The sequence below is a fragment of the Portunus trituberculatus genome, unplaced genomic scaffold (assembly GCF_017591435.1).
Source record: "Portunus trituberculatus isolate SZX2019 unplaced genomic scaffold, ASM1759143v1 PGA_scaffold_413__1_contigs__length_259272, whole genome shotgun sequence".
In the NCBI taxonomy this organism is placed as follows: domain Eukaryota; kingdom Metazoa; phylum Arthropoda; class Malacostraca; order Decapoda; family Portunidae; genus Portunus; species Portunus trituberculatus.
The window spans coordinates 58,849-83,196 of NW_025541581.1; the positions used below are offsets into that span (position 1 = coordinate 58,849).

The window sequence follows — 24,348 nt, forward strand, 5'->3', positions numbered from 1 at the left end:
GAGGATGAGGTTGCTGAAGAGTCTGGGCTAGTGGTGCAAGACTCTGTAAACGTTATTACTCGCTCTCAGGTCCGCCGGGCTGAGAGAGAGCCTGCTACTACCCAGGAGACTGCAAGCAGCCAGGTGGGATTAACTCCAGATGGGAGTAGCAGTGCTGATGTGGTGGAGCCAGTGTTGGAATCAAAACTGAGTTCTGGTGTGGAGGCTAACGGTGACGGTGTGGAGTCACTCGTTAATGCACCGGACTCGACTTTGGGAGTTGTTGCTGAGAGTGAGGACGGAGTGTTGGGTGTAGCTGAGTTGTTTGATGGTTATCCTCACTCTGCAGAGCACTCCGGAGGGAGCATTTGTGCTGAGTTGCTCCCTGGTGTGGAGGCTGAGGGCTCTGATGTTCAGCACAGGCTCCGGTATGATAAGTCAGGCAGTTTGTTAGAAGTTGGCGCCCAGGGTGGGGAGACTTCCAATTCTGCAGGGGAGTGGGAAGTTTCTCCCCCTGTGGAACATCGTGGAGGCAGTGAGTGAGCTGTTCCCTTTGCAATGTCACTGCCTGGCTGGTGGTTATGATCCTTCTGAGGACTCACCCGCAGAAGCGGAGCAGCCTGGGCCAGCTCTTCGTCCTCGATGCCGTGTGGGACGTAGGGTTGCAGCGTTGCCTCAACACCATGACCCTATAGTCCCCCTTTCTCTTACCCAGCTAGAGCCTGCAGAGCTCATTCGTAGGCAGCAGGAGGACCCGGCGTTGGCCTCCTTCTTTGCCCGAGTGGGTGAGGGAAGTGAGGAGTTGGAGGGCAGGGAGGAGTTTGCTTTGCACCAAGGGGTGTTGTGTCGTAGATGGCAGGAGAGTGATGGTGGTGAATTATTGCAAGTAGTTGTGCCGCATAAGCTGCGGGAGGCACTTGTGCTGTTGGCATATGAGGGGCCCATGGCTGGACACCTGGGCATCCGAAAGACCGTCGCTCGCTTCCGTCGCAATTGGTGGCCCAGCATGTCTGGAGAAGTAGCCACGATTCTTAAGTGCTGCCACACTTGTCAAGTAGTGGGCAAGCCTAATCAGGCACCCCCTGTGGCGCCACTCCACCTTATCCCTGCTGTTGATCCTCCCTTCACGAGGGTTTTGATTGATATAGTAGGTCCTCTGCCTACTACCAGGGCTGGTCACAAGTATTTGTTGACCATAATGGACGTTACCACGCGGTACCCTGAAGCAATTCCCCTGAGAAGCACTCACTCTAAGGTGGTGCTGAAGGCTTTGTTAACCTTCTTTACACACTTTGGATTGCCAGCAGAGCTGCAGTCCGATCAGGGGACCAACTTTACTTCAAAGTTGTTTAAGGATACGATGACTGCGTGGGGGATCAAGCATATTGTGTCCAGTGCTTATCATCCGCAGTCTCAGGGAGCCCTGGAGACATCATCAAACTCTCAAGACCATGCTCAAGAGTTTCTGCATGGAGAGAGATAAGGATTGGGACGAGGGTGTCCTTTTGTCTTATTTGCGGTGAGAGAAGCGCCCACTGAGTCCTTGGGTTTCTCACCCAATCAGCTAGTGTTTGGACACCGAGTGCGTGGACCGCTCGACGTTGTTCGGGAGGCTTGGTGTCAGCCGTCGCCTGAGCGCCCTGTCTCACTGCTTAAGAGCCTCATGAGCAGTCGAGAGAGATTGGCCAAGGCATTAGAGGTGGCGCAGGCCCACCTGTGTAAGGCCCAGCAGAGTATGAAGGGGTATTATGACCGAAGGGCCGAGTATCGGAGTTTTGCCCTGGAGATGAAGTGCTCGTGCTGTTACCACTTCAGGGCCAGCCGCTTGCTGCCCGCTATAGTGGCCCCTATTTTATAGAGAAAGTAGGTGACCTAGACTACCTGGTGGTCACTTCTGACCGGCGCAAGAGGGCTCAGCTGTGTCCCGTTAACATGCTGAAACCCTATTTTCGTTCTACTAGCCAGAAGGGCTCTTTTAGTTCTGCCGTGCAGGAGGCATCTTCAGTTTTATTTTTCTGCCGGGAGGGAGAGGCTCCAGAAGTTATTGGGCTTCAGCCTGTTGTTCCTACAGGGCAGTGGAAGCGGAATAGCCTCCATCTTTTGAAAGAGAAGGTTGAACATTTAGGGGATCAGCAGGATGAATTGCTTCGGCGGCTGAGGAAGTACTGTTCAGTGTTTAGCAGTGTCCCAGGCAGGACACAGTTGATAGCACACGATATTGATGTTGGGGACGAAAAGCCTGTTAAACGGCCCCCATATCGAGTGAGCCCAGGAGTACAATGTCATAGTTAGACATATAAAAGGAGCAGACAAAGTTGTGGCTGATTGTCTGTCCCGGGGCCATTCCCTTTAATCAGTTCCATGCCTTTTAAAAATCTTTTGTAAATGTTTTGTTTCCAATTTTTTTTCTTTTAAGGGAGGGCGTGTGAGGGCCACCGCATTATTTCCCTTTTATTTAATTATATTATATGTGTAGCCTCTGTCCGCCCAAGCGCGGGCTGTCGCTGTTCCGCTGTGCGGCCAACCATCCTCTCTTTGTTTCCACCATTTTGTTGTGTCTGCGAGCCTCAGTACAGAGTTAGTCTTCAGCTGAGGTAGACGCGGACGCTCGTGGCTCTGGCACAGTCGAGATTCGTGTTGCTGGACTTCTCTTGTTGCTCACTAGTCATTGGTCTTGGAGTTGTGCCCATCCAAAATCTCTTTTATGTACATATGATTATATCACTGACGTCATCAAATCTGTAAGCCTGAAAAACAAGTCATTTTATATTTTAGGTGATTTTAATGATGATCTTTTATCAAATAACAGTAAGTTAAAGAAAATTATTGCAAATGCGAAATTAAGTCAGTTAATTACAAAAGCTACGAGAATCACTCCCACCTCTGCCACTCTGTTAGACATTATCGTAACAAACAAGCCCGAGTCAGTCATTCATAGCGACACCGTTCCTTGCCCTGTAGCTGACCATGACCTAATTACTGTTACGGTAAATTTAAAGAAACCAAAACGTCCACCAATTTTAAAACTTTTCGCGATTTACGTTTTACTCTTCCGACACGTTTCGAAATCTGCTGAGGCAGGAGAGTAACGAGCTGGATAAAGTATTTGCAACAGATGATGTGGAGACTCAGGTTGATATTTTTACTAAATGTTTCACAAGATGCTTAAACGTTTGTGCTCCTTTAGTGACAAGGCAGGTTAGGAGGCCTCCAGCCCCGTGGATCAACGCGCACCTACGCGAGATAATGAGGAGAGGGACAACACACAGATGCGCCTTAAGAAGGACAGACATAATGTTCTCCTGCAGGACGAATATAAGACCCAGAAAAACAAGTAAAGACGTTACTTAATAAATATAAATCGGATTATTTTAACCAAAAACTTGAGGATGACAGAGGCAACACAGCCGCCATCTGGAACACGCTGAAACAACTTGTACCTGCCGCAACAAATAAAGCTTGTCCCTTGTTAACAGGAAATACTGTAGAACTTGAAAACAAAGTAAATTATTTTAACAATTTCTTTGCGAACATTGGGAAACTGACATTTGAGAAATCACAACAAAACTTACCAGATCATGAGAACGCAGTACAAGCCACTACTGACCCAGCAAACACTCCAGATGACAGTTTGTTCCGACCTCAGCCTACTGACAGTAACAGCATAATACTAATAATAAAACACCTAAAGAACACTTCCTCTTGCGGCTCTGACGGCATTTCACTGAATTTTCTAAAAGAGTCCCTGCCAGTTGTTATTAATTACTTAACATATATTATTAACACTTCAATTGTGACTGGTTCATTCCCTTCCCTGTGGAAACACGCCATAGTAGTCCCAATTTTCAAATCTGGAGATATCAACGAACCAAAGACTATCGGCCAATATCTTTGCTGCCCATTATTTCAAAGGTTTTAGAGAAAGTAATAGCAGGACAACTCATGGCACATCTGGAAAGGAATCACCTGCTCAGCAACACTCAACACGGTTTCAGAGCCTCTTTCTCCACTGAAAGTGCTCTCTTAAAACTATCTGATAAACTATATCAAAATATTGACACCAAACAGTTATCCTTAATTACACTGTGTGATCTATCAAAAGCATTCGATAGCATAAACCATAAAATGTTGATGAGAAAACTTAACATGCTAAAAATTGACTCATTTTGGTTCAACAGTTATTTGCACAAAAGAACGCAGTCCGTTAGAATCGGTAAACACATATCAGATAAAATAGATGTTTCTTATGGGGTTCCACAGGGATCTGTCCTTGGACCCATTCTATTTATTATTTACGTAAACGATCTCTCACAATACCTTTCAGACTGCCTTATTTTACAGTATGCTGATGATACACAATTCATTCACACTGGACGTATTGACAGGCTAGAAGACTTAATACGTAAGGGAGAAGAAACTCTGTCAAAAGCCAAGCGCTATTTCAACTCAAATGGCTTATTGTTGAACACCAAAAAGACGCAGTGTATGTTTATTGGCAGTAGGGGACTCATATCACAGATCCCAACACCACCTTACGGGTTGACGGCGCCACAATCATTCCCAGCAGCTCTCTCAAGAATCTCGGCATATATTTCGATCAGCACATGACTTTCGACTCACACGTAAATAAAATAAGTGGCAAGATCTTCAGTACCATAATTTACATCAATCGGATAAAAGACAGTTTCAGCAAATGTTCAAGAAAAACAGTTATACAATCACTGGTTCTAAGTATTATTAATTATGGAATAAAGGTGTGGGGTACAACAAGCAAAACACTTCTGAATCAAATTCAAAAATTGCAAAACTTTGCCGCAAAAGTTGCTCTTGGTGGTGCAGCTAAACACGAACATGCCACACCATTCTTGAGGAGCTTGGATGGTTGAAGATAAATCAAAGATATATGTATGAGTTGGGTGTTATGATGTACAATGTAACAAGGAGTTCTCCCAACGCTATTGTTAAAATGCCATTAGTGAGTGAGATTTCTACTGCTGCTACCAGACAACAACACCAATTATATGTGCCAAAAGCAACACGTGTACAGGGGAGCGTTCCACACTAGTGGCTGGACCCAGACTCTGGAACAGCCTCCCCACCACATCACAAATTCACACTTTTACTCTCATTTAAGAAACATCTGTTCCTCCATCTTTTTAACCAACAGTTCACTTAGCAACATTATTGTTAGTCTGAAGATTTTATTTTGTTTTTACCCCTGATTACTTTATATTGATGTTACGCTTTTATATAGTAATTTTACCCTATTTTACTTCTGTTTTGTTTTAATTGTAACGCAGATGTATGTCTAAAGTTTTTAGTCAAATTAGATACATTGCCCAAATCATGGCAGAACTAATATTAGTTACCTACGTGTAAATTTTATTTTATAATATTTGCAGTTTTCCACTAAATTCAATATCTTTAGATGTCATAATGTATCTATTTATGTAAGATAATAACCATTGCAAAATGGAATAAAGATTTGATTCTGATTCTGATTTGATTCCTGTTGAGTAGCTGGCTTGCTACTGGGTAAACCGTGACTGTTAGAGCAACGGGCTTGTTGCTCTGGGAGAGGTGTAGTAAGTTTTGGCTGCATTCGTCCACTCGGGTGTGGCTACGCGGAGAGACATGCTTTGTCTCGTCCTGTTTGTTTGTTGGTGGCCGTGGTCACCATTGTGTTTGGTGGGCGGCTGTGTGCCCCCACCATCTGTTGTGTAGTATCAGTAAAATACTGTTTATAGTACAGAGTTGGCCTTCAGCGGAGATAGACACCCCTCTCGTCGTTCTGGCACAGTGAGAGAGACGTGTGTTGGCTGGGCTTTCGAAGTACTCGTTAGTCATCGGTCTGGGAGTTGTGCCCTCCCTTTGAGTAGCTGCGTTGTTCCTCGGTAGACCGTGGCTGTAGAACAACGGGCTTGTTGTTCTGAGAAAGTGTGGCCGGTTGGGGCTGCATTTCTCGTGCGTTCGTCCACTCGGGTGGAGGCGCGGAGGAGAGACACACTTTGTCTCGTCCTGTTTGTTTGTTGGTGGCCGTGTGTGGTTTAGTGGGCGGCTGTGTGCCCCCACCATCTTTTGTATAGTTTCAGTAGTATACTCTATTTTAGAGGTAGTAGCCACGCACACTATTGAATGCTGAGAGGCTTCATGTCGGCCAGTAGTGCGTAGTTGTCGTCCGCCAGACTTGTCTGTGACGAGTATCTGGACTCCGTGTATAGTGGTTGTCACCCGTGGGTTGTGTCTGAGTTTGTGTGTACATCACCGGATGTGCTGTACACATCATATATTGCAGTAGTAGTAGGCTAGGGATGTCAGTCTGACAGGTGTTAGGAAGCAGTTGTTGTAGTAGGATAGTAGAGTAATATAATATACCGCGCGTGTTGTTTCGGTCTGTGAGTTATCACAGTCTGTGGACAAGGCGTGTGGAGAGGCATTAATACTTCATAGAGAAGTGGGTGGAATTGTCCTTGTGGGCGGTTTCTCTAGGGGTTATTAAGGCCTCGCCCTGTTTCACATAGCATCTACCATTTATAAATTCTACTTGGTTGAGTGTTGGAGGAGAAGGAGTTGCTAAGGAGATTCCCTTACAGGGGAGGAAATTATACACTGTTGGCGACCTTGAAAGAACCTGAGGGTTACGGCGGCTGTGAGGGACTGAGTAGTGGGGACTCTGTGGAGTGTTTTATAATCCCCACTGTACTGACCGTAACAAAGTTGGCGATTTTGCCACAATAACACTCTAGTGAGCTGTAGCAGTTAACCGCAGCCGTGTGACGCACGTAACAATATATATATATATATATATATATATATATATATATATATATATATATATATATATATATATATATATATATATATATATATATATATATATATATATATATATATATATATATATATATATATATATATATATATATATATATATAAATATAGGCGTTTTCAGTAGCACTTTGCAAAAGGCGAACGGTCCAGAAGCGTTCACTTTTACACGCGAACGCTGCTACTGAAAACGATATTAACACTGCGAGACGAATCTCACTCGTCGCTCGCCTGAAAAACTATTGTACTCTTTATTCGCAGGATCATCCCAAGCTGAGATGTACAGCTAAGAGTCAGCCTCATTCCACTGTAATATAAAGATATTATTATGGGAATGGGATATTTGAAGGCAAGGCTGAAATAAAACACTACACATAAAATTTTTGTAAGGAATATTTTCTGACTTCCCTGGTACATGCGGCAGAGGCTGGATGCACATATCCAAATGATTTTTGTAGCACAGATCTGCATCTACCTTGTTCATAAACATCTTGTAACAGACGTCACAGGTAAATCTGTTAAGTGTAAAAAATCTGTTGGTAATTCTTTATAACAAGTCTGTCCCTCCCATCCCCTCCATCCCCCCCGTTTGGGGGGCTGTGGGGAATCGGGGGTTTTGGTGGGGAAAATAAATGCAATATGAGCATTAAAAAAAAAACTACGGAAATTTTCCAAAATATTTCAAGTTTTTCCAACCTAACCTAACCAAGCATAACCTAATCTAATCTATCTTAACCTAATTTCTAATGTAACCTAATTTGACCCCACCTGCTAGGGCATTAAACTAACCTAATGTAACTTAGCCCCCTCCCCCTCTCGACCCCTCCACTAGGGCATTAACCTAATTTAACATAACCTAACCTTATGTAACCTATTAGGGTGTACACTCTTGTTACGGAAAAGGAATTTCGCTGGCAATATTTGTTTACAGGCTCTTCAATGGGACCATGTTTATGCAAATTTAATTTTTTTTTAACTAAATCCTATCTTGTTATTTCTAACCTCCGAATTAGTCTTTACAAATAAAGAGTAAAAGTCATAAATTTTGTAGGACCTGACGGCCAGAATAGTACCGACGTCATTTGCTATGACGGATTGTAGAATATCGCCCCAGATGTTTCCCCGAGTAGACCGTTACTCTGTATCTGCTCTTCGTTCTATCTCAGTTTTTCAGCTGGAGATGGATGGTGACAGTGTAGATGAGGCCTCTGATATACCCCTTTCAGCCATTGTCTTGACTTTTACCCAGCAGGTTCGAGTACAAAACCTCCAAGCAGCCTGTCCCAAAAAGACACCATGGTTCCATCGATTCAGTCGTTCTGTCGAGTATGCCTCTGTCAAAGGTTTCTGTCATTATAAATTCTTGTGTGCGGTCAGCCGAAAGAACCTCGTCCGTTACGGCGAGCATCCTTGACAATTGACCTGGGCTTGTTTCTTCTCGGAGGAAGACTCATCTGCTTTAGTAACAGATTCTATACCTAATGTATGAAGGTTTTATCTCTCTTCTTGTTTTCCTGTTGACGCCTTTTTTCGTGATCTTCTAAATCCCTTTCTCTTCTTAGAGGAATTTAAAGGTTGCCATCCATTGTGGGATGCTACCAACAATCATCTATTCTTAAATCTAAAAATGTGACACACTCTCAATACCAAACATGAAATTTTACTTTTATTGACTTTTTTTTTATTTGTAACTATGATTCTCTTCTTGATTTTAGTTGGCGAATTTGTACGGTAGTTACCATTTTCCAATTTCTATTGAATTGTTGATTATGAGACGCGGCCACAACCTCCTCGCTGGCATTTGAATAGGGCAGATTGGCAGCGTTATACGAAACTTAGCACATCCATTCGTTTGTTGTCTGATTTCAATTTTTGTTGCTAAGCAGCAGTCTATTTCGGTGATTTATTTGCGCTTAGCAATCCTGCAGTTCTTCCATCAATGTTAGAATGCCACTTTGTGTTTTTTTTTTTTTTTTCCAAGATTTCCGGCAAGATTTCACCTCTCTCTCCTCCTGTCTTATTGCGTACTGAAGAGACAATAGCAGTAACGGATCTCGAGATCGTTACAGACATCATTGCCGACTTTACTGGTGTGTCTCAGAGAGATACTGCTGTGCCAGAGGCTAGATGAAGATTGGTTGTTGAAGGTATTGATTTTACTTCATTTTGCTGGGGAATGTTATGCTGTCCAGTTTTTTCTCTCTGAATTAATGACTGCTTTATCTTTATCTCAGTGTCACGATTCGTAGTTGGATCCTGATGACATCACTTATACCCAATTTATGTATGTAACAATTAGTATTGGTCAGAATTGCTTGTCACCTATATCTGTAGAACATAAGTAAAGCTTCTTGAAGCATACACACGTTAACTCTTGTACTCATGTATTTGTGATTTCTACTTAATGCAGCCTATTAGTTGCTATGGAATTACGAAATTAAACTAAGCTGTCAACAACCATTAATTCTAACCTGGCAGGAGGTATTTGAGGTATTGAGTAAGTTCCTGCACACATTCTGGTATTCCAGACTGCTGCTGGTACCATTGTGTCACTTCAGCTAGACTGGACTTCGTCTCCTCATAGACACATCCATGGCCTATCTTCAAATACCACTTTCCTAGAATAAAAAGAAAAGATGAGAATATCAATCACCTTATAGTCTATACACCAAAAGTTTTAACTAATTACATAAATTTTCATTACAAAATCTATTTAAATAAGAAAAAAACAATTGATATTTTTTTATTTTTTTAGATTTTGCAGTTCTTTAACATTCACTTTACTTTTATTTTTCTTATTCACTATTTCAGGTATATTCTATTTACGACACTGTAAATATTTTTTCTTCTAGATCTAGATTTCATCTAGATTAAATCGCTTGATGTAAAAAGAAAATTTGTGGCTATTATTGATGAAAATAACAGTTCAAGTATGTTTCTGTCCTACATATTCAGAAGATGTCCTTCAAAATATTCCTGTAAATACTATTCATCTTCATAACAGATGAAGCTCACTTTCATCTCTCAGGCTGCGTGAATAAGCTAAACTTTCATTCTTGGGAAGAAAATAAAAATAGACAGCTTCCTGAGAGACCTCTAAACAGTGAACAAGTGACTGTATGGTGTGCAGTTTCGAAATTAGGTGTATGGGGTTTTTAGTTTTTGAGGAGGGAAATCACTCGGTTGCAATTGTATCTGGTCGATAAGAGATGCTACAGACATTTCTGGAACTAAAAATAAACCATCTTCGCAATCCGACTGTGATTTTCTGCAGGATGGAACCACCTCACACAGCAAGAAAATCAATGGAAGCTCTGAGAGAAATGTATTCAGGACATATGGTTTCATTACGCTGTGACATTCAGTGCCCAACACGCTCGCTTTATCTCAACCCCTTTGATGTTATTTGAAAGCTGATGTCTACATTTATCGACCGGGTATAATTGAAAAAATAAAAAATGCTATTCGTCTAATGATTGCAGAAATACTGCCTGGAATGACTCTTCGAGGTATGGAAACCTTCAGAAATCGTCCACAACAGGGTATAGTGAATAGAGTTCACAATTTAGAAAATGTAACTTTTATAAACAAAAAAAAAAAAAACTAATCCTGTGGTTAAACAGTAAAATTAATTTCACACAAAAGATGTTTCTTCTTCCTTTTGTCAACCTTTAAAATGTGGGAGGTATATATATATATATATATATATATATATATATATATATATATATATATATATATATATATATATATATATATATATTTATTTATTTATTTATTTATTTATTTGTATATTGTATATATATATATATATATATATATATATATATATATATATATATATATATATATATATATATATATATATATATATATATATATATATATATATATATATATATATATATATGTGAGGGCACTGTCTTAATCTCCTTTAATTTATTATTTCATTAGGTGCCTATTATATGGCGCAACCCAGTGCGGGCCCCTCGGGCTGTTCTGCTGAGCAGACAACCCACCTCCCTCTTCTCGCTTCTCGTTGCAAGCGGGAGTCAGTACCAAGGTAGTCTTCAGCTGAGGTGGACACGGACGCTCGTGGGTCTTGCACATGGTAGAGCTACGTGTTGCTGGGCTTCTCTAGGTGCTCACTAATAATTGGTCTGGGAGTTGTGCCCTCCTGCTTGAGTAACTGGCTTGTTACTTGTAGACCGTGGCTGTAGAACAGCGGCTTGTTGTTCTACGAGAAGCGTAAGCTACACTTCTCGGGTGTTGCGTTTGTTCACTCGTGGTGGCGGCGCGGAGAGACGCGTTAGTGTTTCGTCTTCATTGTTGTAGGTGGTCGTGGTCACCAGTGGGGTTTGGTGGGCGGCTGTGTGCCCCCATCATCTGTTGTGTAGTATCAGTAGTATACTGTTTATAGAACCGGCCAGTCTTCAGCTGAGGTAACACGTACGCTCTGGGCACAAGATAGAGATACGTGTGCTGGACTGTGTGTTAGAGGTACTCAAGTAGTCATTGGTTTGGGAGTTGTGCCCTCCTTGAGTAGCTGGCATGCAACTGGTACACCGTGACTGTTAGAGCAACGGGCTTGTTGCTCTAGGAGAAGCGTAGTTGGTTTGGCTGCACTTCTGTTTTGCGTCCGTCCTGTCTTGTGGCGGCAACGCGTGGGAGAGACGTGGGATAAACGTCTCTCTCACCCTGGATCTGTTCCTGCAGTTTTGGGAAGTGTTCACACCCTCCTTCAAGATCTTCTTTAAAAATGTCCAGCTTCCTCTGGAAAGAGCGAATAGCTGTCATCAAATCAGCAACTGTGTTGTTCTGGCCCTGCAGCTTTACATTGAGCTCATTAAGATGTGATGTAATGTCAACCAAAAAGGCAACCATGTTCATCTTGTGCTCATCTTGCAGAAAAAGTGAAAACTGTGTTGCTCTCTGACTCTTGACCTGCTCTAAGAAAGCTGCAATTTCTTCTCGAACAGACCAGAAACGTCCCAGTGCATTTCCTTTGCTCAGCCACCTCACATTGTTGTGCAGTAGCAGGTCATTGGCATTTGCCTCAACATCTGCCAGGAATTCTCTCAGGAGGCGATGCTGAAGGGATGAGGATGCCCTAAGGAAGTTGATGAGTTTCATCACTGTGTTCATTACTTCAGCAAAATGTTGTGATAGAGTGGCACACAGAACAGTCTGATGGATGAGACAGTGGTATGCAAGAAGATCTGGGTTGTCCTCTTTCATCCGGGACACAGCCCCCCTCTCTTTTCCAATCATGGCAGGAGCACCATCTGTGGTGACAGAGACAACCTGCTTCAGATCTATGCCCCTCTTCCTCAGCATCTCTTTTATTGCTGCATATATGTCCTCTCCTCTTGTGTGTGTTTCCAGTGGTGTTACACCCAGCAGGTCCTCACAGATCTCCTTCTTATCTTTGTTACAAAATCTCACATACACCAAAAGCTGGGCATTATCAGTAACATCTGTAGACTCATCAATGGCCAAAGATATGCATGGTGCACTCTGAATTGCAGCATCAAGCTGTGCCAGTACATCATCTGCTAATATTTCAGATTTTCTAGTTGCTGTTGAAGCTGACATCGGGATTTGTTTGATTTTTCACACATGTCGTCCTTTTGTTTTCCCTCAAACAGTGTCTCAGCAACAGCGTTTAAGCACTCCTTCACTACTGTCCCATCACTAAAAGTTTTTTTATGTTGCCCCAAAATCCACGATACCTTTAGTGAGCATTCGTTTGCACGTTGCTGGGCTGTAAATGTATGCGTGATGAGTCGGGTCGATCTGTCATACTGGGCTTGCAGTTCGGTTATTTTGCGTGCCCTCAGCTCAGACTTCAAGGGATAACTTTGCTCAAATGAGCTGTGCTTAGATTCGTAGTGGCGCTTCACGTTGCCACTTTTAATTAGTGCCACGCTTTCGGAGCAGATGAGGCACACTGGTTTGGAGCTGCTTGCAGGAAGAATGAACAAAAATTTCTCTGTCCATTCCTCTTTGAAACAACGGTTTTCCGCATCAACTTTGCGTCTTTTGGAGCAAGCCATGCTCTCATCTGTCTCTTCCTCTCTGCTGTGGTGCACTGAGAGCGCAAGGTCAAGGCAGCACGCACTGTTGCCAGATTGTCGTACTCAGAGCATAGTATTTACCGGTTTCTGACGCTTAACTATTGCCAAGAAACATCAGGAATAAACTATTTTAACGATAATTATAAGTGAATCTCCTTACTGAGGTCCACGAGACAGTTTTTGGGTCGGAAGCCGGTGAATATAAGAGGCTGAGTAAGACAGTCTGGCAACGTTGGCAGCACGCTCGAACGCTCTCCACCCCCGCTCTCACCCCCACCCCCACACTATACACTGCCCGCGTGTCGCCTGCTGGCTGCCACCGTCCACCACCTCGTCACCATGGTGAAAGGTGCATGCCACCCAGATACCCACCACGCCCTTTGGTCATACCTGCCACCCTGCATATTAGCTTGACCTTCCTACTGCAGGAAATTGAGAGTGTTCACGCTCTCACTGGCCTGTTGACACCCGCCAGCGTTGCACGGCGCCCCGCCACCCGCCACACCCTCCCTCCCCGCTGTCACCCGGCCGCAGATTGGTCACGGGTCCGGACAGAACCATCGCTCGGTCCGGATCCGGACCGGGGTCCGCCATTTGGTGATGCCTGCTCTAGGAGAAGCGTAGTTGGTTTGGCTGCACTTCTGTTTTGCGACCATCCTGTCTTGTGGCAGCAAAGCGTGGGAGAGACGCGGCATTGTCTTGTCCTGTTTTGTCTTGTGGTGGCCGTAGTCACCAGTGTGTTTTGGTGGGTGGCTGTGTGCCCCCATCATCTTTAGTATAGCCCCAGTGGTATACTGTATTGTAGTGGTTGTAGCCACGCAAACTAGTGAATGCTGAGAGGCTATATGCTGTCGGCCAGGTGTGCGTAGTTCTCGTCCATCAGACATGAATGTGACGAGTATCTGGACTTCTTGTATGGCTGGTTATCACCAGTAGGTGGTGTCTAAGCTTGTGTGTACACCACCGGATGTGCTGTATTCATCATATGTTGTAGTAGTCGTAGCCTAAGGAAATTAGTCTGACAGGTGTTAGGAAGCACTTGTCGTAGTATTAGATAGTATAGTAATATATATACTGCGCGTGTTGTCCCAGTCTCTGATTCATCACTGTCTGTGGGCAAGGCGTGTGGAGAGGCATTAATACTTCATAGAAAAGTGGGTGGAATTGTCCTTGCGGGCGTTTCTCTAGGGAGCATTTAGGCCTTGCCCTTTTACACATAATATCTACCATTTATAAATTCTACTTAGTTAGGTACAGGAAGAGAAGGAGTTGCTAAGGATATTCCCTTACAGTGGGGGAAAGTTATACACTGTTGGTGACCTATAGAGAACCTGAGTGTTACGGCTGCTGTGATTTATAGTAAGGGGGGCCCTGTGGAGTGTTATATTCCCCACTAACTACACAGTAATAAACTGGCAATCGTGCCAGACCAAAACTCTCCTCAGTGAGCAGCAGCAGATAGTCAATGCTAGAGTGGCGTAACAATATATATATATATATATATATATATATATATATATATATATATATATATATATATATATATATATATATATATATATATATATATATATATATATATATATATATATATATATATATATATATATATATATATATATATATATATATATATATATATATATATATATATATATATATATATATATATATATATATATATATATATATATATATATATATATATATATATATATATATATATATATATATATATATATATATATATATATATATATATATATATATATATATATATATATATATATATATATATATATATATATATATATATATATATATATATATATATATATATATATATATATATATATATATATATATATATATATATATATATATATATATATATATATATATATATATATATATATATATATATATATATATATATATATATATATATATATATATATATATATATATATATATATATATATATATATATATATATATATATATATATATATATATATATATATATATATATATATATATATATATATATATATATATATATATATATATATATATATATATATATATATATATATATATATATATATATATATATATATATATATATATATATATATATATATATATATATATATATATATATATATATATATATATATATATATATATATATATATATATATATATATATATATATATATATATATATATATATATATATATATATATATATATATATATATATATATATATATATATATATATATATATATATATATATATATATATATATATATATATATATATATATATATATATATATATATATATATATATATATATATATATATATATATATATATATATATATATATATATATATATATATATATATATATATATATATATATATATATATATATATATATATATATATATATATATATATATATATATATATATATATATATATATATATATATATATATATATATATATATATATATATATATATATATATATATATATATATATATATATATATATATATATATATATATATATATATATATATATATATATATATATATATATATATATATATATATATATATATATATATATATATATATATATATATATATATATATATATATATATATATATATATATATATATATATATATATATATATATATATATATATATATATATATATATATATATATATATATATATATATATATATATATATATATATATATATATATATATATATATATATATATATATATATATATATATATATATATATATATATATATATATATATATATATATATATATATATATATATATATATATATATATATATATATATATATATATATATATATATATATATATATATATATATATATATATATATATATATATATATATATATATATATATATATATATATATATATATATATATATATATATATATATATATATATATATATATATATATATATATATATATATATATATATATATATATATATATATATATATATATATATATATATATATATATATATATATATATATATATATATATATATATATATATATATATATATATATATATATATATATATATATATATATATATATATATATATATATATATATATATATATATATATATATATATATATATATATATATATATATATATATATATATATATATATATATATATATATATATATATATATATATATATATATATATATATATATATATATATATATATATATATATATATATATATATATATATATATATATATATATATATATATATATATATATATATATATATATATATATATATATATATATATATATATATATATATATATATATATATATATATATATATATATATATATATATATATATATATATATATATATATATATATATATATATATATATATATATATATATATATATATATATATATATATATATATATATATATATATATATATATATATATATATATATATATATATATATATATATATATATATATATATATATATATATATATATATATATATATATATATATATATATATATATATATATATATATATATATATATATATATATATATATATATATATATATATATATATATATATATATATATATATATATATATATATATATATATATATATATATATATATATATATATATATATATATATATATATATATATATATATATATATATATATATATATATATATATATATATATATATATATATATATATATATATATATATATATATATATATATATATATATATATACAGCTCACTAGACAGTTATGCTGGCAAAATCGCCAACTTTACTACGGTCAGTACAGTGGGGATTATAAATCACTCCACAGAGTCCCTACTAATACAACTCGCAGCCGACGTAACCCTCAAGTTCTTTCAAGGTCGCCAACAGTGTATAATCTCCCCCACTGTAAGGGAATCTCCTCAACAACTCCTTCTCCTCCTGTACCCAACCAAGTAGAATTTATAAATGGTAGATGCTATGTGTAACAGGGCAAGGCCTTAATACCCCATAAAGAAACCGCCCACAAGGACAATTCCACCCACTTCTCTATGATGTATTAACTCCTCTCCACACGCCTTGTCCACAGACTGTGATAACTCACAGACCGGAACAACGCGCGCGGTATATTATATAATTATATTATATCCTACTACAACCAGTGCTTACTAACACCTGTCAGACTGACATCCCTGGTCTACTACTACTGCAATATATGATGTGTACAGCACATCCGGTGATGTACACACAAGCCCAGACACCACCTACGGGTGACACCAGCTATACACGAGTCCAAATCCTCGTCGCAGACAAGTCTGACGGACAACCTTACAAACTACTGGCCGACATGAAGCCTCTCAGCCTTCAATGGTGTGCGTGGCTACTACCACTACAACACAGTTTACTACTGAAACTATACAAAAGATGTTGGGTGCACACAGCCACCCAACAAAACACACTGGTGACCACAGCCACCAACAGCAACAACGGGACGAAACAATAACGCGTCCCTCCGCGTCGTCACACCCGAGTGGACGAAAGCACAACAGAAAATGCAGCCCCAACCGGGTACACTTTCCTCAGGACAAGCCCGTTGTCCTACACAGCCACGGTCTACCCAGCAGCAAGCCAGCTACTCAACAGGAGGGCACAACTCCCAGACCAGTGACTAGCGAGTAACAAGAACAGCCCAGCAAGACGTGTTTCCACTCTGTGCTAGAACCAAGAGCGAGCGTGTCTACCTCCGCTGAAGACTGGCTGGTTATTATACACAGTATACTACTGATACTACCCAACAGATGGTGGGGCACACAGCCGCCCACCAAACCCACAGGTGACCACGGCCACCAACAAAACAAACAGGACGAGACAAAACGTGCCTCTCCTCCGCGCCGCCCCACCACGAGTGGACGAACGCACAAGAAATGCAGCCACTCTTACTACACCTCTCCTAGAGCAACAAGCCCGTTGCTCTAACAGTCACGATCTACCCAGTAACAAGCCAGCTACTCAACAAGAGGGCACAACTCCCAGACCAATGACTAGTGAGTAACAAGAGAAGCCCAGCAACACGAGTCTCCCTAACACTGTTCCAGAACACAAGAGCGCGTGTCTATCTCCGCTGAAGGCTACCTATGTACTGATGTGAAGCTCGCAGGCGCGCAAAATGGTGGAAACAAAGAGAGGGGGTGTGGCCGCACAGCGGAACAGCAACAGCCCGCGCTTGGGCCAGAGACTATACATATAATATTATTAAATAAAGGGGAAATAATGCGCTGGCCCTCACAATATATATATATATATATATATATATATATATATATATATATATATATATATATATATATATATTGTGATGGGCACCGTCTTAATCCCCTTTAACTTATTATTTTATTGTATGTGAAGCCTGTGACCCCATCGCGGGCCCATCTGGCTGTTCTACTGAGCAGTAAACCCACCTCTTTCTTCTCGTTTCTCGTTGCAAGCGGGAGTCAGTTACCAGCCAGTCTTCAGCGGAGGTAGACATGTGCGCTCCTGGTTTCTGGCACAGGGTGAAGACACGTGTTGCTGGGCTGTTCTTGTGACTTGCTAGTCATTGGTCTGGGAGTTGTGCCCTCCTTTTGAGTAGCTGGCTTGCTACTGGGTAGACCGTGGCTGTGTAGGACAACGGGCTTGTTGTCGTGAGGAAAGTGTAGCCGGTTGGGGCTGCATTTCCTGTTGTGCGTTCGTCCACTCGGGTGTGGCGACGCGGAGGACGCGTTATTGTTTCGTCCTGTTGTTGCTGTTGGTGGCTGTGGTCACCAGTGTGTTTGTTGGGTGGCTGTGTGCCCCACCATCTTTTGTATAGTTTCAGTAGTAAACTGTATTGTAGTGGTATTAGCCACGCACACTATTGAATGCTGAGAGGCTTCATGTCGGCCAGTAGTGCGTAGTTGTCGTCCGCCAGACTTGTTTGCGACGAGTGTATAGTGGTGTCACCCGTAGGTGGTGTCTGGGCTTGTGTGTACATCACCGGATGTGCTGTACACCTCATATATTGCAGTAGTAGTAGGCCAGGGATGTCAGTCTAACAGGTGTTAGTAAGCACTTGTTGAAGTAGGATAGTATAGTAATATATATATACTGCGCATGTTGTCCCAGTTTGTGAGTATCACAGGCTGTGGACAATGCGTGTGGAGAGGCATTAATACTTCATAGAGAAGTGGGTGGAATTTTCCTTCTGGGCGGTTTCCCTAGGGGTTATTAAGGCCTCTCCCTGTTACACATAACGTCTACCATTTATAAATTCTACTTGGTTGGGTACAGGAGGAGGAGTTGCTGAGAAGATTCCCTTACAGTGGGGGAAATTATACACTGTTGGGGACCTTGAAAGAACCTGAGGGTTATGTCGGCTGTGAGTTATAGTAGTGGGGACTCTGTGGAGTGTTTTATAATCCCCACTTTACTGACCGTAACTAAGCTGGCGATTTTGCCAGAATAAAAGTCTAGTGAGCTGTAGCAGCTAACCGCAGCCGTGTGGCAGTACTGCAAACCGTAACAGTGGCGACCTCGCCAGGATCAACCAAGAGCTTTATAGTGTGTAGTGTTATTGTTTGGGGTATTATTACTTATATTATTTTATTGTTTGTGAGGACGAGTCCCTGTGAGCACCATGGAGAGAGTTACTGGTCTTTTCACCCCAGCAGTGGAGGGTGAGGATGCAAGTGTGAGCCGGCGAGACCCACCATGTGGGTATGATGAGTGGGGTCAGTGAGGACGCATTTACTACGTGTCATGATAACGCACATGGCGGTCCCAGTGAAGGTGACGTGGGACATATTAGCCCTGGAAGAAGTATCGGAAGCAGGGAAGGCTCCCGACGATCTAGTCCAGCAAGCAGTATTGCTGAGAGTGTCCAGTCAGCTGCCAGACTGGAGGAACTGCGATTAAAGCTGAATATGAGGAAAATGGAGATAGAAGCAGAAGCGAGGCGAGAGTTGAAGAGATTAGCTGCAAAAGAGAGACGAGAGTCAAAAAGACTAGCTGCGGAGGAGAAACGAGAAATTCAAAGACTAGCAGCAGAGAAGGAGACTAGAGAGATGGAAATGATGAGATTGGAGATGGAGTGAGAAAGGGCAGATAAAGATAGAGAGTTGGAGTGGGAGAGAACTCACCATGCAATAAGTATGCCTGGAGTTGTTGGTAGTTTAGGAGGAAAAGGAGAACAGAGTGTTGTGCGTACGTTAGTTCAAAGTCTCCAGCTAGTCCCCGAATTTGATGAGGCTAAGGTGGCTGAATGGTTAGTCCGCTTCGAGAAGAAAGCCAAGGAGTTTGCTTGGTCTCGAGAAAGATGATCTGAGTGATTATGAGGAGTTTAAGGCTGACATTTTGCGGGCATATGAACTGCGACCAGTAGCATATCGCTTGCAATTCAGAGGAAAGAGGAAGCGAGCAAGTGACTCCTACCTCGAGTGTACTCGTTCACTGGAGCAAGTGTTTGAGAGATGGGTTGCTCTCTCGAGGCTTTGAAGGAGTTAGTAGTTATGGAGCAGTTCATTCATATTGCTGATAAGGAGCTGGTACCTCTGTTGAGGGAGAAGAGGTTTAGGACCTTGAAGGAGGCTGCTTATGTGTTGGCCCACCATCTTGTGCAGCAGCCTGTGAGTTGGAGTCGTAAGGAAGTTGGTCCTAAGGGAGGCCCAGGGAGTGGTGGCAATTCTTCCTCGGGCACTCCAGGCCACTTTAGGCGATATACTGGATTCAGCAGTATGATGGGTTTGGGAAAGCCCCAGGGCCCCACCCCTCCTTTTTCTGCGAAGGACGAGACGGCGGGGAAGGCGGCCCCTAGAACGCCCAAGAATGATTCCCAGCCTTCGTGCTATCACTGCCGAGGGAAAGGGCATTTTAAGTTCAATTACCCAAAATTAGTAACAGCTGAAACTCCAAAGTCCTTGCAAAAACCGGTTGCATTGTTGGTGTGGCCAGATAAAGTTTGTGGTGATGAGTTGACTGCTCATTCAGGCTTTAGAAGTGAGAAGGCACGGCGTGTGCCTGAGTTGTGTTTGGAGGAGAGAGAGAGCAGGTTGGCCCGCATGTCCCTCCCCCTGTTGCCGTCCTTTCCTGTGTGGAGGCACTGTTGAGATTGATGGCACTAAGTATCCCATCACTGTACTGCGTGATACGGGAGCACAGCAGCCAGTGTGCCGAAATGTCACTGGTAGGAAGGTGACATCTAGCAAGGCAGTGTTGCGTCGTGGACTTAACACTGTGGAGGAGTTCGTGACGGCTGAGATGACACTGTCATGTGTCCTCTTGTCACAGCTACGGCGCAGGTAGCAGTGGCAGACGAACTGCCATTCACAGGAGTGGACTTCCTGCTTGGGTATGATTTGGCTGGTGGTCATGTATGGATCCCAACCTCTGATGAGGATGAGGTTGTTGAAGAGTCTGGGCCACTGGTGCAAGACTCAGTAAATGTTGTTACCCGCTCTCAGGCCCGCTGAGCTGAGAGAGAGCCTGTTACTACCCAGGAGGTTGCTAGCAGCCAGGTGGGATTGACTCCAGATTGGAGTAACAGTGCTGATATGGTGGAGCCAGTGTTGGGCTTACCATTGAGTTTAGGTGTAGAGGGTGACGGTGACGGCGTAGAGTCACTTGTTAATGCACCGGACTCGGCTTTGGGAGTTGTTGCTGAGAGTGAGGACGGAGTGTTGGGTGTAGCTGAGTTGTTTGATGGTTATCCTCACTCTGCAGAGCACTCCGGAGGAGCACTCGTGCTGAGTCGCTTCCTGGTGTGGAGGCTGAGGGCTCTGATGTTCAGCACAGGCCCCAGCATGATAAGTCAGGCAGTTTGTTGGAAGTTGGCGCCCAGGGTGGGAGACTTCCAGTTCTGCGGGGAGTTGGAGTTTCTCCCCTGTGGAGCATCGTGGAGGCAGGGAGCGAGCTGTTCCCTTGCCTGGTGACTGCCTGGCTGGTGGTGATGATCCTTCTGAGGACTCACCGGATCACATTGCAGGAGCGGAGCAGCCTGGGCCAGCTCTCCGTCCTCGAGGCCGTGTGGGACGTAGGGTTGCAGCGTTGCCTCAACCCCATGACCCTATAGTCCCCTTTCTCTTACCCAGCTAGAGCCTGCAGAGCTCATTCGTAGGCAGCAGGAGGACCCGGCGTTGGCCTCCTTCTTTGCTCGAGTAGGTGAGAGAAGTGAGGAGTTGGAATGCAGGGAGGAGTTTGTTTTGCACCAAGGGGTGTTGTGTCGTAGATGTGTCGCAGAAGCTGCGTGAGGCTTTTGTGCTGTTGGCACATGAGGGGCCCATGGCTGGACACCTAGGCATCCGAAAGACCGTCGCTCGACTGCGTCGCAATTTTTGGTGGCCCAGCATGTCGGGAGAAGTAGGCACAATTCTTAAGTGCTGCCACACTTGTCAAGTGGTGGGCAAGCCTAATCAGACCCCCCCTGTGGTGCCACCCCACCCCATCCCTGCTGTTGATCCTGCCTTCACGAGGGTCTTGATTGATATAGTAGGTCCTCTGCCTATTACAATGGCTGGTCACAAGTATTTGTTGACCATAATGGATGTTACCACGCGGTATCCTGAAGCAATTCCCTGAGAAGCACTCACTCTATGGTGGTGCTGAAGGCTTTGTTAACCTTCTTTACACACTTTGGATTGCCAGCAGAGCTGCAGTCCGATCAGGGGACCAACTTTACTTCAAAGTTGTTTAAGGATACGATGACTGCGTGGGGGATCAAGCATATTGTGTCCAGTGCTTATCATCCACAGTCTCAGGGAGCCCTGGAGACATCATCAAACTCTCAAAACCATGCTCAAGAGTTTCTGCATGGAGAGAGATAAGGATTGGGACGAGGGTGTCCTTTTTGTCTTATTTGCAGTGAGAGAAGCGCCCACTGAGTCCTTTGGTTTCTCACCTAATCAGTTAGTGTTTGAACACCGAGTGCGTGGACCGCTCGACGTAGTTCGGGAGACTTGGTGTCAGCTGTCGCCTGAGCGTCCTGTCTCACTGCTTAAGAGCATTATGAGCAGTCGAGAGAGATTAGCCAAGGCATTAGAGGTGGCGCAGGCCCACCTGTGTAAGGCCCAGCAGAGTATGAAGGGGTATTATGACCGAAGGGCCGAGTATCGGAGTTTTGCCCCTGGAGATGAAGTGCTCGTGCTGTTACCACTTCAGGGCCAGCCGCTTGCTGCCCGCTATAGTGGCCCCTATATATAGAGAAGAAGGTAGGTGACCTCGACTACCTGGTGGTCACTCCTGACCGGCGCAAGAGGGCTCAGCTGTGTCACGTTAACATGCTGAAGCCCTATTTTCGTTCTACTAGCCAGAAGGGCTCTTTAGTTCTGCCGTGCAAGAGGCATCTTCGGTTTTATTTTTCTGCCAGGAGGGAGAGGCTCCAGAAGTTATTGGGCCTGAACCTGTTGTTCCTACAGGGCAGTGGGAACGGAATAGCCTCCGTCTCTTGAAAGAGAAGGTTGAACATTTAGGGGATCAGCAATATGATTTGCTTCGTCGGCTGAAAAAGTACTCCTCTGTGTTTAGCAGTGTCCCGGGCAGGACACAGTTGATAGAACACGATATTGATGTTGGGGACGCAGAGCCTGTCAAACTGCCCCCCTACCGAGTAAATCCTATGAAGCAAGCACTGGTGGAGAAGGAGTTGGAGTACATGCTTGAGCATGGACTCATTACTCGGACTTACAGTCAATGGAGTTCCCCAGTCACCCTGCAGCCTAAGCCTGATGGCAAGCTCAGGTTTTGTATTGACTTCAGGCGGGTTAATGCTCTAACAAAAGTAGACACTTATCCCTTGCCCCGTGTAGATGACTCTGTGGACGGAATTGGGTCAGCTAATTTTACCACCAAAGTGGACCTTGTCAAAGGGTACTGGCAGGTCCCTTTGAAGGAGCGGGCTAAGGAGATAGCGAGTTTTCTGACCAACGGCGCTGTCTATCAGTGCCAAGTGATACCTTATGGGCTGCGAAATGCCCCAGCCACATTTCAACGTCTCATGGACGGAGTTACTGATGGTCTGACTCACTGATTGTCTGTCCCGGGGCCATTCTCTTTAATCAGTTCCATGCTTTTTTTTTTTTTTTTTTTGTAAATGTTTTGTTTCCAAAATTTTTTCTTTTAAGGGAGGGCGTGTTATAGGCACCATCTTAATCCCCTTTAATTTATTATTTAATTATATGTGAAGCTTGTTACCCCATCGCAGGCCCCTCGGGCTGTTCTGCTGAGCAGACAACCCACCTCTTTTTTCTCACTTCTCGTTGCAAGTGGGAGTCAGTAACCAGCCAGTCTTCAGCGGACGTAGACACGTGCGC

At 41.2% G+C, this 24,348-nt stretch overlaps 2 protein-coding genes across 2 annotated transcripts; one reads left to right on the top strand and one right to left on the bottom strand.

The window, feature by feature from the left end:
- Positions 1-9,043: 9,043 nt before the first annotated feature.
- LOC123500578 (SCAN domain-containing protein 3-like) lies at positions 9,044-12,402 on the bottom strand. The gene is made up of 4 exons (XM_045249267.1): positions 11,505-12,402; positions 11,261-11,353; positions 9,279-9,425; positions 9,044-9,063 (listed from the first exon to the last, which is right to left on the bottom strand). Exons 1-4 carry the CDS (start codon positions 12,400-12,402, stop codon positions 9,044-9,046), a joined length of 1,158 nt encoding a protein of 385 aa, XP_045105202.1.
- A 166-nt stretch (positions 12,403-12,568) lies between these two features.
- On the top strand, positions 12,569-24,065 carry LOC123500579. Its single transcript, XM_045249268.1, has 5 exons — positions 12,569-12,922; positions 13,119-13,629; positions 21,332-21,342; positions 22,437-22,563; positions 23,726-24,065. Exons 1-5 carry the CDS (start codon positions 12,748-12,750, stop codon positions 24,063-24,065), a joined length of 1,164 nt encoding a protein of 387 aa, XP_045105203.1. The 5' UTR covers positions 12,569-12,747.
- The last annotated feature ends 283 nt before the right edge of the window (positions 24,066-24,348 follow it).